Source organism: Anopheles gambiae, chromosome 2 (genome assembly GCF_943734735.2).
Source record: "Anopheles gambiae chromosome 2, idAnoGambNW_F1_1, whole genome shotgun sequence".
In the NCBI taxonomy this organism is placed as follows: Eukaryota; Metazoa; Arthropoda; class Insecta; order Diptera; family Culicidae; genus Anopheles; species Anopheles gambiae.
The window spans coordinates 50,123,642-50,140,743 of record NC_064601.1 but is presented as its reverse complement, the minus strand read 5'-3'; the positions used below and the strand labels follow the sequence as shown (position 1 = coordinate 50,140,743).

The 17,102-nt window shown below is 44.1% G+C and overlaps 3 protein-coding genes across 10 annotated transcripts in view; 2 read left to right on the top strand and 1 right to left on the bottom strand.

Annotated features, from left to right (window-relative positions):
- Positions 1-610: 610 nt before the first annotated feature.
- On the top strand, positions 611-1,417 carry LOC133392174 (uncharacterized). The gene has a single exon (XM_061651321.1). It carries the CDS (start codon positions 905-907, stop codon positions 1,415-1,417), a length of 513 nt encoding a protein of 170 aa, XP_061507305.1. The 5' UTR covers positions 611-904.
- A 4,609-nt stretch (positions 1,418-6,026) lies between these two features.
- Positions 6,027-13,347, bottom strand: LOC1273923 (uncharacterized). Its single transcript, XM_061650240.1, has 5 exons — positions 9,693-13,347; positions 8,875-9,612; positions 8,595-8,788; positions 6,526-7,970; positions 6,027-6,404 (listed from the first exon to the last, which is right to left on the bottom strand). Exons 1-5 carry the CDS (start codon positions 9,693-9,695, stop codon positions 6,346-6,348), a joined length of 2,439 nt encoding a protein of 812 aa, XP_061506224.1. The 5' UTR covers positions 9,696-13,347; the 3' UTR covers positions 6,027-6,345.
- Positions 13,348-13,776: 429 nt separating this feature from the next.
- LOC4577440 (uncharacterized) overlaps positions 13,777-17,102 on the top strand; it is a 58,185-nt gene continuing 54,859 nt past the window's right edge. For 2 of the 8 annotated variants that reach the window (XM_061650238.1, XM_061650239.1), the window contains exons 1-2: positions 13,777-13,974; positions 16,095-16,308. The gene's annotated coding sequence lies outside the window, so the exon portion shown is untranslated. Of the gene's footprint in view, positions 13,977-14,224; positions 14,244-14,717; positions 14,736-16,094; positions 16,309-17,102 lie in introns of those variants that run through there. The other 6 variants (XM_061650234.1, XM_061650231.1, XM_061650235.1 and 3 more) reach the window with 6 other exon arrangements.

Here is a 17,102-nt window from a genome sequence, read left to right as displayed (position 1 = left end):
TTCAATTAACTGTTTACGTAGTAAACTATAACTGCAAAAGATATGCATAAGCAAGGAGATCGTAACGTTGAAGATTGTTAGTTTAGTAAACCATCGTGTTTTGTATTTATCTTATTTGATCAACAAAACCATTAAATATCAAGTTCTAGGAAAAACATAGTAGCTGTTCATAAATCATATTTACTGAATAAAAGCTGTCTGTAATAAAGTCTATAACATATCTAACCCTAGTCAATGAGAATTATAACGCTACTTTATTACTTTGAAAAAAAAAAATAAGTAAAAGCGTTCAATCGTTCAAGCTAAGACAGTTTGACCAATTTCGGTCGCTAAGCTCGATGAAGTAACGGATATATTAATCAGTGAGTGTCAATTTATACTTTCGTAAATTCTATCAAATTGACTTTTTTACAATTGGGACATATTTTTTAAAAAGGAAACAAACCTATCGAAATTCAAGTTGAATCATCTTAACTAGAGCATTAAAGCAGCACTTCACATAATTTAACCCAAACAGAATCACCGCTAACATTTGTTTCCAAGCTTTCTGCGTGCGGACATGAGTATCGCTGCAAAACATTAAAGCTTACTCAACTTCCACCCAGTGCGGCACATGAACCAAAAGCGCACCGACTTCCCGCGCTAGCGCTAGCAAAGTGTCAATAAAACGTGCCACGCTGGGGTAAACCAACAGACTGTACACTTTCCGTACGCGACATAGTTCAATGTCAATGTCCAGCCAGGTGGTACAGCGCTGTATGCGGACCATCTTCAGCGACGATTCACTTCCGACTCCGCAGTGTACCGTCGCGTGGGGAGGAAGGTTTCGTGGAAAGTACGAGTGGGTAGACGACGGAAAACTTAGACTACTACAAAGCTCCAGACCATCCGCAACGACCTAACCATGGTGGCAACAACGACTCCCTCCCATAAACCCACGACACAAGCATATGCACATCATTGGAGGGCTTTGCTGTTGCTACTCATAACTGTGCAGCTCGTCGAGAAAGTGTTGTTCATCGACGCCAGTGAACCGTCCAATGCCATTCCCCGATGGCCAGCGCTTGACTACAAATCCGATCGCGCATTCTATCCACTGATGGTATCCTTTTCGCGCTATCCCTTCCACGATGTGTACGAGACGAGCCCGGTGATCCTAGCCGCCCCTAAACTGTCCCAGAAGCCCACCTCTGTTCCGATCGCTGGTCGATCGGGTTTTCCAAAACAACGGAAACATTTCTACCCATTGGGATCGGAACAGTTTCCGCGCAACTGGCGACACCAAGGACAAGTGCGAAAACCGACAAAGAACGTTTGCCAGGGATTGCTTTACTTACCGCAGCAGCTGGAAGCATCCGGACGGAGAATGTTACCATTGAAGATGCGTAAACTGTTAAAATATTGTGGATTTATTTAATGAACAGCAGTTGTGTAGTGATACAGCTTTTGGATCATTCAGTTGTATATAAGGCGAAAAAGTGTATAATAAAGAGTTTGTTTTGTATGGTACATCGATAAAATTGGCTTCAATATCACAAATAGGGTACAAGAAGTGAGAATCTGAATGAGCAAGAGTAGTAAGTTTAAGAAATTCAAACCAATTGTCAATAGATCTCATTAGTAGAGAGTTATTCTGTTCCTCTTTGCTTAACTCCTTTTAACAGGTGAATCCCATTTGATTATTTTGTGATAAATTATTGACATTTAATGTATAGCATGAGTAGCAGTACAACAATTGGTCACATACACCGATTTATTCCTATCCAGGTCACTAATTATATTACTGAAAATTATTTTCAGTCAATGTGAAATTAAAATCTGTTTGTAAGAAAATTGGATTTCATCTGCTGAATGCATAATCGTTATCCGGAAGCTGTTATGAAGAGCAGCTCAAGTACTGGTACTCGGGAGCCACATCTCTACAGCTTAAAAGGGAGCTTTACTTTGCCACCCTATGTTCCTACGAAAGACAAATTAATAAAAGACGAAGGTGGGCTGATCATTGTTTGGCCTAACACATAGATAGCACTAGTAGAATTAAATTAATCTTTTTTTACCAACCTTGAAACGATTTGTGTCAATTGTGACAGCAATCGGACAATTACTTCGTGAGTTATAGCTTTTTGTGTTAAGCAAATTTTGTGTTTTTAAAAACCATGAAAAAATGGCATGTTGATAAAATATTACTTTTTAATTGGCAAAAATATAGTCCAAGCAAAACCCTGTCTTGATGAACAATTTTCTTGATGAAGAGGACACTATCTAACTAAAAAATCAACCTTAAAGTATTAACGTGCAAAGTTAAAAAGACGTGACGAAAAGCGCATTGAAGACGTTGAACACAGAGGGCGTCCAAAAGAGATGGTTAACGACAAAAACTTACAAAAATCAACAAATAATGAAAACCAATTGGAAACACCAATTGAATTGATATATCCTGAAAAAAACAACAAATAATTTAGTTTCAAACATGTGTGCCAAAACATCACAAGTCGAACAATTATCAGCCCATCTGTTATATCACTATAAGTTCAAAAAATCACTGATTTCTGACATTTAAATAAAAGCCGCAGGTACCATCCAATAAGTTTCAAACAAAACTTATGTCAAAGCTTGTAGAATAATTATTATTTTTACTGCAAGTTTTAAAAGTATGAGAGCAAGTATTATAGGGGATGTAGGATTTAGAAGCTTTGTATATCTTTTCAACCAGTGCTCTCCAACCTTTTTAGGATTGCGGACCACTTGGCTTTGAAAATGCATTTACCGCGGATCACATCCATCGAGGACATACATTTTTTAAACTTAATTAAAAGTTTTTTGTAAAAAATATGTTTAAATCTTATTCTGGACATGCCTGTTGAAAATTGTATCTTGATCGCCGAGAAAATAATGCACGATATGTATAGTAATAGAATTTTCTTTTTCAAAAATAAATTTCTTTCGTGGACCACATATGTTAACGCGACGGACCACAGGTTGGAGATCACTGCTCTAAACGATCCAGTGGATCGGCCATTCATTAAAAAAATAAAAACTTCGAAGAAGTTCGGATTTACGGATTCGAATGCCAGCTTAAGGTATTAAACTTTTTACAAGAAATTCGACAAAATGTAATGAAATTTTATGGAAATAATTATTATGAATATTTTTATTTTCACATAAAAAGGAACCCCGCTTTTCTACCTCCATCTACCTCCATGTGATAACAAAAAAAACAGTATTTAAAAATAATTTAAGTTTAATGAAGTGGCTAATGTCAGTGGCGGATAGTGAGCAATGGAGTCAACATTCTTAATCTTTTTCTTAATTAATATATCTTAATTTTCTTAATGCACAACAAGCGTTTGGCTTCAAGTGACGTATTGGTTTACCGATAGGCAGGATAGTCAGTAGTACCGTATGAACCGCACATTCCGGTCCATTCGGGACTTGTACGCATGACGGGCATGTTCTTAAAATCTTACGGGTTGACGAAAGTACTGAGAGACCGGCCCGGAGGCAATGTTATAATAATAATATTTGAAATGTTAAAGTACCACACTTAATATTTTCGTCAACATTTGAGTTTTTGAACGATGTTTACAAAAGTGTTTTTTATGATTTTGGAAATGAATATATTATTATTTCATTTATTAGGAATTGCAAATTGTAGTTTCCAATCTTGTAGTTCAGTGTGAATCCAGGCTTTAGTAAGCTGCTTAAATATTTGTTTTACTTTAAAATCAATTGTTACTAAACAGAACAAATTATTTTGTTCTGCATTCCAATTTGGTGGTTAATTTTAAATCATTCATATGTAAACCGTATTTGAAAGAACAGTCATCAATTGGTACGACCTAATAACATGCCCGTTTTGGCTTCAGGCCTCATATGGACCGTCCCTCCGTAGCTGCTTGAATATTAGTTTTACTTTAAAATCAATTGTTACTAAAAAGAACAAATTATTTTGTTCTGCATTCCAATTTGGTGGTTAATTTTAAATCATTCATATGTAAACCGAATTTGAAAGAACAGTCATCAATTGGTACGACTTAATAACATCCCCTTTTTGGCTTCTGGCCTTATATGGACCGTCCCTCCGTAGTAATACGTATACGGATGCGTGTTACTAAATTAGTGTCGAAAGCTTGCAAAGGCCGATATGTTCACGTAGGCCGTTGCGCCAAAGAGAAGAAGAATAATAACTATTGCGTTCAATGAGCTAGATTTATGATATGTTCTTTTCTCAAAATGTACTGATAGTAAAATAAAATATAGGCATCATCAGCTCAGATAAAATAAAATTCAAAATTGAACGCCATTTAAAAGAAGATTGATTCAATCAAAACGGGTTTCGATGAATAATTAGGATGTTTGGATGGTTGCTTTATATTATGTTGCAAAAACCAGTGACGGGTTTACAGTTTCGGGGGCAGTAAGAATAGCTGAGGCTCTACATGATTACCGGGGGATACCCGTATTGGATAATGTAACATTTCATCTCAAATTTTGTTGCTGCCGGGGGAGTGGCTCTGGGTTCGTCTAGCACGAGACCCCAACGTTCATTACCCACGAGACCCTCCTTCCTAATACAGTGCCATATTCTACCAACTGTTATAGATGTTGGACTAAAGATACACGGGGCCCCTCATCGACGTGGTCCCGCAGTTGCTTACTTTGCTTACCGTTAAAATTGTCATTGACAAAAACATATGTCCCGTGGTCTTTAGCTTAACAATAATATTTCTTAATATTTCTACTCCACAATTGTTAGGAACGTATATACACCGTTTGAGGGACAGCTCGGGGATGGTCCCCTTGTGGATGACCGCTTCTGGTCTATATTGCAAGCAACATATTACTGTTATAAACACGAATCACGAACGTAGTGCTCGAAATGGTTAGAGCTGGCAACAATCCATGTTAAGCGCTAAGCAGGTGTGATGTAATTTTATGTACAATAATGCGAAACATTGTGTTTAATTTTTGTCTTAATTCAATGTTTGTATATTTATTAACAAATGTGAGGCATTTCACGCCACGTTAACAATCATTCCCCATGACCTTCCCATCCCGGTTTTCCATTTCCGTTTACTTCGTTATACATCTTCACAGTACGGCAGATTTTCGTCCCCATAGTCTCGCTTTGCTGACACCCTGTCGTCATTGTTGCTGAATAAGTTCGACCAAAAAGATGTCAACGGTCCGTTTTGATCTTGAGCCGCCGCTACCATCCCATCGCCACCGGGTGTACTGAAGAACAAGTTATCTAAAATACCTGCGATTGGATAGGAACCTTCACCGCCCGGGCCGGCGCTACCAACCATCGGTTCGTTTAACAAATTGCTGAAAAGGTTTGGCAACCAATAACCACCCTCAGCGGGACCTGCATTGGCAACAACGTCCCCTTCGACCGGGGCAGGAGCACTCGCTACCATGGCTTGTCCTCCGCGACGCTGTCCACCGAGCGGTCGCGATCGTGCCCGTCCCCGGGGATTGCACAACCGACGACACTCGGCACAGTTGATCGGTGCTGGCGGCGGTGGAGGCGGAGGCGGTGCGGCCGGTGTAGCAGCACTAGCCGGTGGCCGGAAGGTCGCGGATACCATACCGGACGGAGAACGGTTATTCTTGGGGCGTCCTCCTATGCGTCTGCCTCCCATTCGCCTGCTGGCCATCGTCGTCGGAGCGGGCGTGGTCGTTGTCATCATCCGGTAACGGATGGTTTTGATCGCATTATGGAACGCTTCGATTGGGCGCGTTTTTGCATGTGGGTCTTGGACACGCTGCCGCAGCTCCTGCCGCTGTTTGCGCCTAGCGCCCGCGTTGGCCGCTGGTTGCCGTCCGCCGAACGGTTCCGTCATTCGCGGATCGTAGCGGTTGAATATTAAATTTCTTACGGCACGAACGATCGGTTCACCGGGACTGCGGAACCAGGCACCACGAAAGCAAGCGAAAGAAGAAGAGGGAGGGGGCCATCGGGTCATCGGGTCGATCGAGTATAGGGAAGAGAAGAAAAAGAACAAATCATTAGTTTGGTTTGGTACAAAAATGCAACTTCAATCGTCCGTGAACCGTGGCCCGCGGACGACATCGGTCAGTTTATTCTAAAGCTCTTCGCGCAGCCGGGAGGCACATTACACATTCACATTTCCCATCCGAACCAATGTTGGCCCTGGACGCCAAGGTGCGCCGCGACACAATTACAACAAAACAGAAACAAAAAATATAAGCGAGCTCTTAATCTACACGAGGCTGGGTTTGTTGCTGCCGCAAGGAGGAACGGCACAGGTCACACGAACAACGACGAGAGAGGGAGATCGGTGGCAGGATACTGTGGGCAACCGCGTACAGAGCGACCTCTTATATCCTGCGGAACCGCTGGAAGAAACCCCTGAACGGGTTAAGCTGAAAAGGACGCTCTGAAAAGGGCGGCAGAGGAGGGATTTGGAGGTTAGGTTTCGTTAGAAAACATACACACACACATCGGAGCAATGATCGGCCACCGATCACCATCGGCACCGGGCAGTTACGCAACCGTACTTTGTCTGAACGCTGCTACCAGCGGGCCGGCGACGGTGTCCTTCTCCTCGTCGTTCGAGGTGGTTCCAGCTTTGCGCGTCTGCTTGCTCTTGCTGGCCATCGCTCGCGGGATGCACTTGACGATCTTGGTCGGGCAGGAGCGAGGGGTGGTACCGGGGTCGGATGGCGAGCGGGTCGTGGGCGCTTCGTTTTGGCTGTAGGTGCCTGCAGGCTGCACGATCAGCTGACTACCTACGATCTGTTCGCCTGTGGCAGCGGGTGCGGCAACCGCATCCGGCGGATATGCGATCGCGTACGAAGGCTTCTCGGGTACGATGATCACTGGCGGTGGGACCACTTTACCAGAACCGCACGACGTGCTGCAGTATTCACGCACCTTCTGCATGATGTAGTTGTCCATTTCAGGTCCGCCCATGGTGCGGGAAGCGCCCGTGTTTTCCATGTTCGATACCGAAGCAGCTCCGTTTGGCATACCGAACGAGCCTATGTTGATGATGGGTGTAGGCTTCGTGGCGGGAGTTTTATCCTCCGTCGCTGGTGCGTCTTTGTACTGCTTCCGGCGCTTGTTGATGCGATTGAGCCGTCGTTGACGGGGAGAAACGTCCGCTTCGTCGTCAGAACTACGGCGCAGATGGTAGCGCTGTGGTTCCTCGAGAACGCGTCCATTCGCCATCCGGTAGAGTACTCGGCCGAGGTCCTGCTGGTAGTATTCGACGATTTCGTTCGAATCGACCGCTTCGTCATCGGTTAGGTTCGTCATCGTCGACGTCCTAGTGGATGGAGGTTCCGTCTCTGGCAGCGGCTTCCTGTGCGCACTCTTGCCTGCATGTCGCTCACGAAACGCACTGAGTCGCTTGGAAAGGCCACGCCAGAGAGCATTCCGCCCGCCTGAATGGTTGGGTCTAGCTGAAGCTTCATTGCGATCATCTCGCTGTGCGACCAGACTAGCTTCGGGATCTTCAATGCTTTCTTCCGTTTCAATTGCGTTACCATCCAGGGCTAGTTTTGGTTCGAGCACTTCGTCCAACCGATGCTCGGGAGCCCGTGGTGTAGTCGAGGTTGTGGTCAGCTTCTGCTCATCAACGTAAAAGTTGGAGCAAATCTCACATTCTGAATCTTCGTCCGACTCTTGTTGCGCTTCCTGCTCATGTACATCCACCTCCTCCACTACCATTGGAGCTGAGGTCACAGGAGTGATCGTGGAAGCTAGATCTTCCGGTGCCCGTCTTTCGATTACTTTGTCGGCCGGCATGGGTCTACGACGTCGACCCGGATTCGCATCCCGACGACGCCATTCCGACTTTGTGCGGCGTCTGTGAAGCCAACGCTGCTGCGGTACAGACCCATCGACAGCCTCGCCCGCACTCTCCTCTCCCGTCGTCCGACCCGTGCGACCACCGCCCTCGCCCAGCCCTGCAATCATACGCTTCGCCATCGATCGTAACCTAGTGCCATCGGTCGCGGTTGCCGGTGGAGCGCGCGTGGGTGAAAGGCAATGAAAGTAGAAAAAGTTATAATTGAGTGGAATCGATGGATTATACGTGGTTCCGTTGGAGGCCAGCTGACGGGACGTCAGCTCGAACGGTATAGTCCGTTCCCGGCCCGTTTCATCCACAAACCGGACACTTACGATGGTGCCCAGCTCGGGAAAGAACGTCCCAGGCAAAGGTGCAATGTGAGTCGTCACATTGGAGCCGCCGCCGTCATCCTGCCGCACGTCGACCGTTTGCGGTCCCCCCACAATGCCCTGTCCTTTGCTAAGAAGGTAGGTTTTCATCTCCGTTCCAATGGTGGAACCTCCATTCTTAGCTACCTTTTGCCCTATCTCTTCGCGTAAGGCGACAGTATTCGCGTCGGGAGGCTTCTGAGGGTCAGCGCTCACTACCGGGCCCTGCTTTTTCTTGCGCCCAAATAATCTTCGCATCAAATTTGCAAAAGGTTGATTGGCCCGTTTGTCTGCAGATACCTTCGGATCTGCGTCCTGTGCGCTCCCTACTACCTCCCCAACCTCTGCCTGTGCGTACTCCGCCGGACAAGGTCCGTCGGAATCGTGCTCTGTGTCTGCATACCTGTTCGCTCGTTGTGCTCGATCTCGCCCAATCTGTGCCAGTCGCTCGTTCTTGGTGCGCACCAGCTGCCGTCGGCTGACGGACTGTCGGTAAACGGGTGCTCCGGGCTCAGCCAGCGGCGATGTTGGGCTGCCTGGCTCGTCCGGGGCAGGATGGTCCTGGGATGAATGTGTTGGCGCGTTACGATCTAAAGCCTAAAAACCGGCGCCTGTTAATTGGGAAGTTGACTATGAAACAGCGCACCTCGACCACAAACGCATCGTAGTGGCGTATCACTAACCTGAGCAACCGGGGTCTCCTCCCCATCCTCCAGCCCGGACATCTCACTCATCGGCGAACGGCGATACCGTCCGTGATGACCATAGGTGGGCTCGTAATCATCGCCTCCGTCATGGTCGTCGTGATATCCATGGCCACCACCGTGCCCATGCTTGCCGTATCCGTGGCCATGTCCATGGTGTCCATATCCTCCACCGTGTCCGTAGCCGCCTCCATGTCCACCGTATCCCTTCTTGTGGTGATAGTGATGATGGGTGTGGATGACGTGCTTATGTTTCTTGTGTTTCTTGAAATGTCTGAACTTGGAAGAACCGTCCTCCTCGTTGTCGTCGTCCTCTGCCGCTCGGCCAAAGTTGCCCTCATCCAGCTCTCCCTCGAAGCCCATGACGCGTGCCTGCATGCCCGGACCCATATCGATCTCGACCGGATGCGGACTATCGTGAACCATTTCACGCATCTGAGGTGCATTCGGGTCGTGAACTGCCATGTCGCTCATTGCGGGCGCTTGCGCTGGTACCGTTTCCGAGCTTTCCTCACCCGACTTGGGCGCGTCCATCGCTCCATCGGCGTTGGGGTTCTCTGCTCTTACAAATCCAAACCGTGATCCACGGATCGGTCCAGTAAAGACGGGCCTAAACCGATGTGGGCCCATGCGCTTGTAGTATTTAAAAGCATCGACTCCGGCGTCCAGCGCTAGTAGAGCAACCAACAAGGATATACTCCAACGGTTGAGGAACAACTGTGGATAGAGTAATGACAAAGAGAGAAAGAGAGATAGATGTGACAATCGAAGGCGTTACTATTAAGCCATCAACTAACCATTTTGGAAATGATTGTCCACAACTTTCACAGGGTTTCACACACAACTTATTAACACTATCACAGTTCACAGAACTTCACCTCACTGCACTCTGGTGCCACTTCTTGCTGGGCACATTCGCAACTGATGCTCCAATCCTGTTGCACTGTAGCTTTTAAGTACAGCTCCAGCTAGACGGATTGTTACATTTTGTAAAGGTCACAGCAAAACAGGCAAGCGCTGAGTAAGGAATTCAAACCTTGTAACCTTGGGGATGGTCTACCGTTGCAGCTGTTGTTGAAAACAAACGGCCCATCAGCAAACGGTACGGTCAACGGGTTTCGGGTTGGGTACACTCCGGTTGAAGGTATAGCGTTTGGTCCGGGGTGGTGTAGTGTTATGGTCTGTTGTTGTTGTTTTACCCTTCGCAGCAAGGCCTGTTTGTAACATCAAGACGGAAGGAATGTTGAGTCGTTTCTGCCGAAATTCTTACGGACACGCATGTCGGCAAGAGTGACGTGCTGGTGGACCAACATGTGTGAAACGAGCCGTTAGTCATTCTGTGGTAAGCAGGAGAGTGGACAAGACGTTGTAATCAAATATTGAACGCATCCTCCTTAAAGGATGCACTACTGGTGAAAGGATTTACACTCATGGGGATGGTCTTTGTAGTAGGGCGATGGGAGTGTAATGAAGGTATATGAAGGTAATGGGAGGTATATGAAGCATTGCTATATGCTGAAAGTTTCGTTCATTGTTTGAAATTTATACTATTCTATTTCAAAATTTTCCCGTGATAATTTATTTCCTTCTGAATAATAATAAAAACGCCTTATGGAGTATAAAGTTTCAATGTAAGAATGTTTCAGGCATGCACATTATTATAATAATGTAAAATAGTAGTACTACCAATATAGTTAAACTTAATGTAAAAAAATCATTTAACAAATGACAATTGAAATGCGCTATATTGTGCAATGTAGATATACAAAACCCATTCATAAAAATAAAATTATTTGTTTTGTAATTTAAATAAATTGAAAATTAAAAATGTATGGCCTCAAAAATAATCCTTAGTAAAAATATGCCAATTTCTGAATGAATGATGCACTTCCATCCAGTACACTATTTGGCTTGGAGCGATAACAGACTCATTCTCAAACCAACAAAAAATGCCGCATTCCGTTGTCACCGCTGTTTTAAAACACCAATACTAAGGCACATCTTTTCCACACTACGAATGAGTACAGTCTATATAATAGATTAAAATATAATCAATAAATGTCTTCCATCGAAAGGTACGTCCTTTGGAAACTTCGCATAGTCGTCGATTCATTGATAAACAGTTTATAAGTCGAATAAATAACTGTTATTTTAATAGACACCGCTGTCTACCACTTCATCAAACGTCAGCGGGTGTGGGCCAATTTAATAACACAATTGTCATCTTCGATTGCACAACTGTCAGATTCGGCACAGTTTGTTGTGGTGTATGTTCAATGAGACGATTGTAATACACAAATGGACAGTTGTTGAATGTACTGGTAAACACTTTAATAGGCGACACTCAAATGCAATCCCTATCAAAGTGCGTCAATGGAGCGATGGACACAACACCTAAAGATATTTGTAACCTGTTCGCTCAATGATCCTCTGATGCTTTCTCCGGCCCAACACATGACCCATTAGTAATATACATTGCAATATCGTACACCTCATCAAACATTGTTGATGGAGCGAGACCTACACTGAATGTACAGTGGATGAATGCCTAAAACATCTCAAACCATCCTTGATCCCCGGACCACAGGGTATTTCAGCTTTCAAAATCAGTAAATGCTGGAAATCGCTTGCACTACTGCTAACCGAAAGTCGGCAAATTCCTATGCTTATGGAAGACCGAGTGGTTAGTACCAATCTTCAAAAAGGGAGACCGTTGATGTACTTCTAATTATCGTCTAGAAGAAGCAAAGTGCCTATATATCGGGAATATTAAATAATCATATAGATGCTCGCTTACTTCGATCGAGTTTAACACGCCTTGGAGAAATCTACGATTCTGTCAATTTATCACAATCCCCCGCCATATAACTGATCTCATATCCACCATTTGCCACGCTTCCAATGTAAGGTATGAACTGCTCGATTTCAACGTAATGCAATGCATGTATGCGTGTCGTTCGAAGGATATCGGTTTCCCCTTCTCCCGTTTTTCGTGCATCATTTCTTGCCAGGCTACACGTGCGGCGTTGTACCATCCATAATCTAGAGAGAGAAGACATCTTCTCTCGCTTTGGCACACAGGAAAGTTTTCCAATAGCTTCGGTTTTGCTGGTTGGGTGTCGGGTGGGCGCCAGAACGCAGGGGCGCAGACTTTTTCATGATTTTGTATGACTTCGGTTTGGACCTCATGTGTCAATGGACCTTATCGTGGTGACTCTAAATTATAAGATTAAATACCGTACGTTCTTATATAATCTATAGATTTCGATGAATTATTCAAAAAATACAATACAACAAATTAACAAATTTCATTTTAAAATTTGATATGCAATATTCTAAAGCAACAAAGAGTTGTTACGTTAGATTAAACAAAGCATGGCCTAAGCATCCCTTCGGGAAATCTTCGGGTACCAATCGAGTGCAGCGCAGAAATACTGAAAACACCGAGGTTCATTCATTTAATTTTCTTCATTCATAGTCAGTTCACTTGCAATCTTCCACCAAGCCAGTTGCGTGCATGCTCTTTATTCCATTGGAGGCGGTTGGTGCACCGGTGCAGGTTTAACATTAGTTATTCTTGGAGAAGTTATGCTAAGCAGTTGATAAGCACTCGGAGTACTCATGTAAACACAATATTATTCGGTTCTCTTAAACAATGAATGTAAATATGTACACCACTGAGCAAGAGTGATTGAAAGCAATGATTGAAATGGTTGTAGATGGTTAAACCCGAGACGAGAATGTTAAGTCGTGCGAGTGGACGCTTGTACCACGGGATCGCACTTCTTGCGTTTACAAAAACTGAAAAAAGCTTTTTAATCACTTTATCTTACACGCTTTTCATCAAAGATAAATATAAAAAGTTGATAAATTCATGAGAATATGCCAAGATTAATACTTTTAATTATTGATAATTAATCATGCTATTAACCACATGTACTAACAAAAAAAGAAAAAAATCAACAATACCTCCATATTTCTTAATGGTCCACAGACAATTTGAAGATGCACAACTAAGTTAAAACAAAAATTGTAACATATTCTATCTGAAAGAATAAAATCATGCAGGTAATAAGACAAAATCATAAGCTTTCACTTGCATGGGACAGCGGAATACAAGGTTGACCAAGGGTGAGAAGCTGTGGATGAACAAATGTGAAATGAGTTCTTTCAAATGGGATGAATTTGAGCTACTCACTATGGATGTGAAACACATGCATAGTGTTTTTTGACGATAAGTAATCGTTTTATAGCTTTACAAATTAAATAAAATTAAGAAAGAAAACGAGAATAAAATTAGGAAAAATAGTTTTTGTTTGTTTAGTTAAAATAAAATCAATGAAATAAATAAATAAATATCAATAAATCATCAACTTTTCGATTTAACGAAACTCATTGTTACTAACCGTTTGATACCCATTGTAGCACCACAAATTTGATAAGTATTATCTGTTATAGCCCATATAAAATAAGTCTAAGAATATATACTTGTTAAGCGATTTATAAATATGATTCTGAATTAATGTTTTATACTTGCTTATCTTCCTTACGTTTTATATATTTAACAAAAAACATATTTCAAACCCACTGTTGATCTTGATATTTGATGAAAAGTTGTTCAAAAATGTATGACTAAATTTAAAAAAGATCCTTTCCAAGTCAAACATCAGACAACTATTATGCTCTATATGCAGCATGCGCTTGCTCCGAAACGCCGAACAATCTAGATTTCTCACCGATAGCCATGCAGCAATGTCAGAGCACAGCCTAAGCACCCGTTCGTCGCTGGTTCGGGTTTCCTTCGGCGCCGTAAAAATGAAGTGCGTACCGTTCATTCCATTCATTTCATTCAACGAAAGTCGTGAACGTACAAGTTAAATCACTTGAACTCTTCAGCCGAGCTGGATGCATGCGCGTGCGGTGGTCACATCGTCAGCAGCATTTTTCGAACAGCAACCGTCACTGCTTCACCGGTCGCGATCGACATTTTCGTGTCCCTGCTTGTCTCAGTGTAGTATTTATCGCGCGAACAACTTTGACTGCATCTTCGCCGAAAGGTGTGCGTTTTTGTGTCGAGAGGTGTGTGTGTGTGTGTGTTTTTTTTTAGTTGTGCCATGTAAAGATTATTTTATCACCGGGAGGCTGGGACGGGTTGACACACAAACGAAGCGCGAGTTATCGCGACTGTGTTGAACGAACCCTTTCCCACGGTGAAGTGATGGTTCCAGAGCAATATTAACAGTACTGGTGGTGCAAAGCGATTTTGCCAGCATCAGCCGAGGAAAGTGTGCGATCGTAAAAGGACTTCTTCTTGAACGGAACAAGAAGCGAAGGTTTTATGAGAGGAGGTTCGTACAGTAGCCGAGACGAGCAAGATGAAAGAAGTGAAAAGCAAGTTAAGTTTGAATTACAACGTGCCCGCTTGCTTAATTGTGGACGAGTGAATTAATTAGTGGTTGCACCCGGGCTAGCAACTGTTCGCTGGCTTCCCTTCATTAAAATAGGCAAATCGTGGCTGTAATAATACGTGATCCGATCGCGCTCGGTGCGAAATTGATTTCCACTTCGAGCCCGTCCATCCATTCTCACATTTCGTCGCACACAGTAGACGAATCGAGTGGCAAAAATGTGAATGAACGTTAGTTGCGTACGTGGTGTTAACCAACGGAAAGACGAACGAGATCGTTCGCGGATCGAGGTCAGCCTTTCGCTACCGGATGGGGAATCTTCGGTGGATGATCTGCCGCCAGGAGATGGATTCTCGTGCTTCCATGCTTGTTCGTGTGTATGTGTCTGAGAAAGAGTGAGAGAGAGAGAGAGGTAGATAACTAATTGCGAAGGTAAAAAAAAACGTGCGAAACACCCAAAGTTCAGCAGTTTTGGTGTCTACTTTCTTACCGGGGCTTGGTCAATCCGGCAAGATGACCTCGAAAATAGGGAAAGACGCGACGACCAGCCTACAAACATGAAACGGAAAGGCCAACTTAACGCTCCACCTCAAAAGTGTTGCAAAAATTCACTGCTTCCACTGCTGCGCGAGACCGTCAGTTTGTTATGTAAAACAGATGATTCGGGCCCGAGGCCCGACACATCCGAGACACGGGGCCCCGTGTGTTGGACGCACGCATACACCGGCACGAGTTTGCGCGGCCTAGACAAGCGCACACAGTGTGGCACAGAGTGTGGTGTTTCCGCGTCCGCTCGCCCGTAAAATACAGGCAAAAATAGAGGATGCTTACGGTTTTCGCGCAAAAATTCACTTTTTCGCGATCTGCGCGCCGCGACGAGACGAGATCGACAGACAGCCACCGCGAGCATTACGCGCACGCCCGAGCCGCCGCTTGGCTCATTAAAAACCGATTGGATATATTTTCGAAATTAGTGTCGGTTCGGTTGTGGTTTCCGCGCGGGTTTTCGCCACCGGTTCCTCCCTTCCCATTGTAAGCCGGCAAGATGACCGAGCCACGGGCGTGAGCATGTCTTGAGTTTCTCCTTTTTTTTATTTCGCCTGCTTTACCAGCGTGTGGTGAGTGTTCTTTTCACGCAGACATTGGGGGGGGGGCAGAATTCGGCAACCATAGACAGTACCTTTCACAGATGTATGCAAAACATTGTTACGGCTGTCGTTGACTTTAAATGCATCTGAATGAAGCAGGAAATGTGTATCGGGCTCTGTTTTTTTTTCTATCGATGGGGTTTTATAGCCAAACCCCTCTGCAGTCTTATATGAATGCCAAACATGATCTTATCACTTATCATTTTGGGTTTCTTTTGATTTCGTTACCCTTGTTGACCGATGGCGGCGCATGCTTCCCCACGTTGGGTAGGTTTGGGTCGTGGATTCGGCACAATCACGGTGCCGAATGAGAAAAGCAGTACGGCGCGTTGTCATACTTATCGACTCACGTGATAGGCATCAATGCCAAAATGACGATGTGTGTGTATGTGTGTTTGCTTGTGTGTGTAAGTGTAAGAGAGTGATGTGTGATTGGAAGTGTGTAATTAGAGTGAAGAAAATTGTGATATACCCTAACTCTGGCTTGCGTGAACCAAGACAACATAAATTGTGAATAAGTGTGTTTATGGCATAAGCAATTTTATAGTGTAATAATATCATATATATTCAAGATATATTACAAAAGAGTAAAAATTACCCAGTGATGATGCGTTGTGGTTGCTAATCTTTTTCATAACCGTAGGCAGTGAAACAGAAATCATCGAATTTTAATCAAATGAGAAAGATTTTTTGCCGTACAATAGTGTGAAAGTGTTGGCCCAACATTCTAAGGAAAAAAAAACATCTCATCCATCAAGTTGTTACAGAAACGAATTACAGCACAAAACGTACGATTACTTCGAGCAATCAGCGCTATTATCAGCGGCAGTGCGGCAAACGAAACGAGCGAATCAAAGGTAAAGACGTGATATTATTCGCAGCAAGACAGTGTGATTCACCTTAGGACTCTATTAATAACGCCAACGTTTGGAAGAGTGTAGCAAATGACACGAGTAAAGATTGCAATAATGTAATTAAAACTCAATTAAAACGTCCACCTCGTTCGACTTAAGCTACAACACAGCTCATTGCATTTTCGTGACCTGCCTTGAAGTGTGAGATCTTTCACGAACGGTATTGTTACGGCGTACAATCACGCAACTCGCCCTGTTCCGGGTGTGAAATGAGGCACCCTTTTTTGCCTGATGCATTGCGACTAATTTCAACACGCATCTCCAAACGCAGCAAATACGCATCTTCTCAGCTCACCCATGCGGAAGATGCAAAACGAAAGTTCATCGCTTAGTGGGATGCACTGCGAGATTATTAAGCCGTATACGCCCGTAGAACAGGTCGCTCCGAGTGCGCGTGACTTTGGTTGTGCCTTTGCACCTTCGCTTGCTGCTTGGGGTCACATCCTTCCGGAGAAATGTCGACAAAAGTCGTAGCAGCATGCTACCCCACTGCTTCCCATTCTTGCGGAACGTTTCTCGATTCTTTACTTGCTGTTGTTACATATCTTTTGTTTTTTGTTACTCTCTTGTTACTTTTTGCAGTCGCATTGGTAATTTTCTTCGCAAACTCTTGTCCAAAGATTTGCAAAACCATTTCATTTTGGGCCTGGTTTTGGGTGACTTTTGTCGGGTAAATTTCGTTGTGAGCGAGCCAACATCGTCCCCCGTTTGGTTGAAAGCAGTGGTCATGATAGATT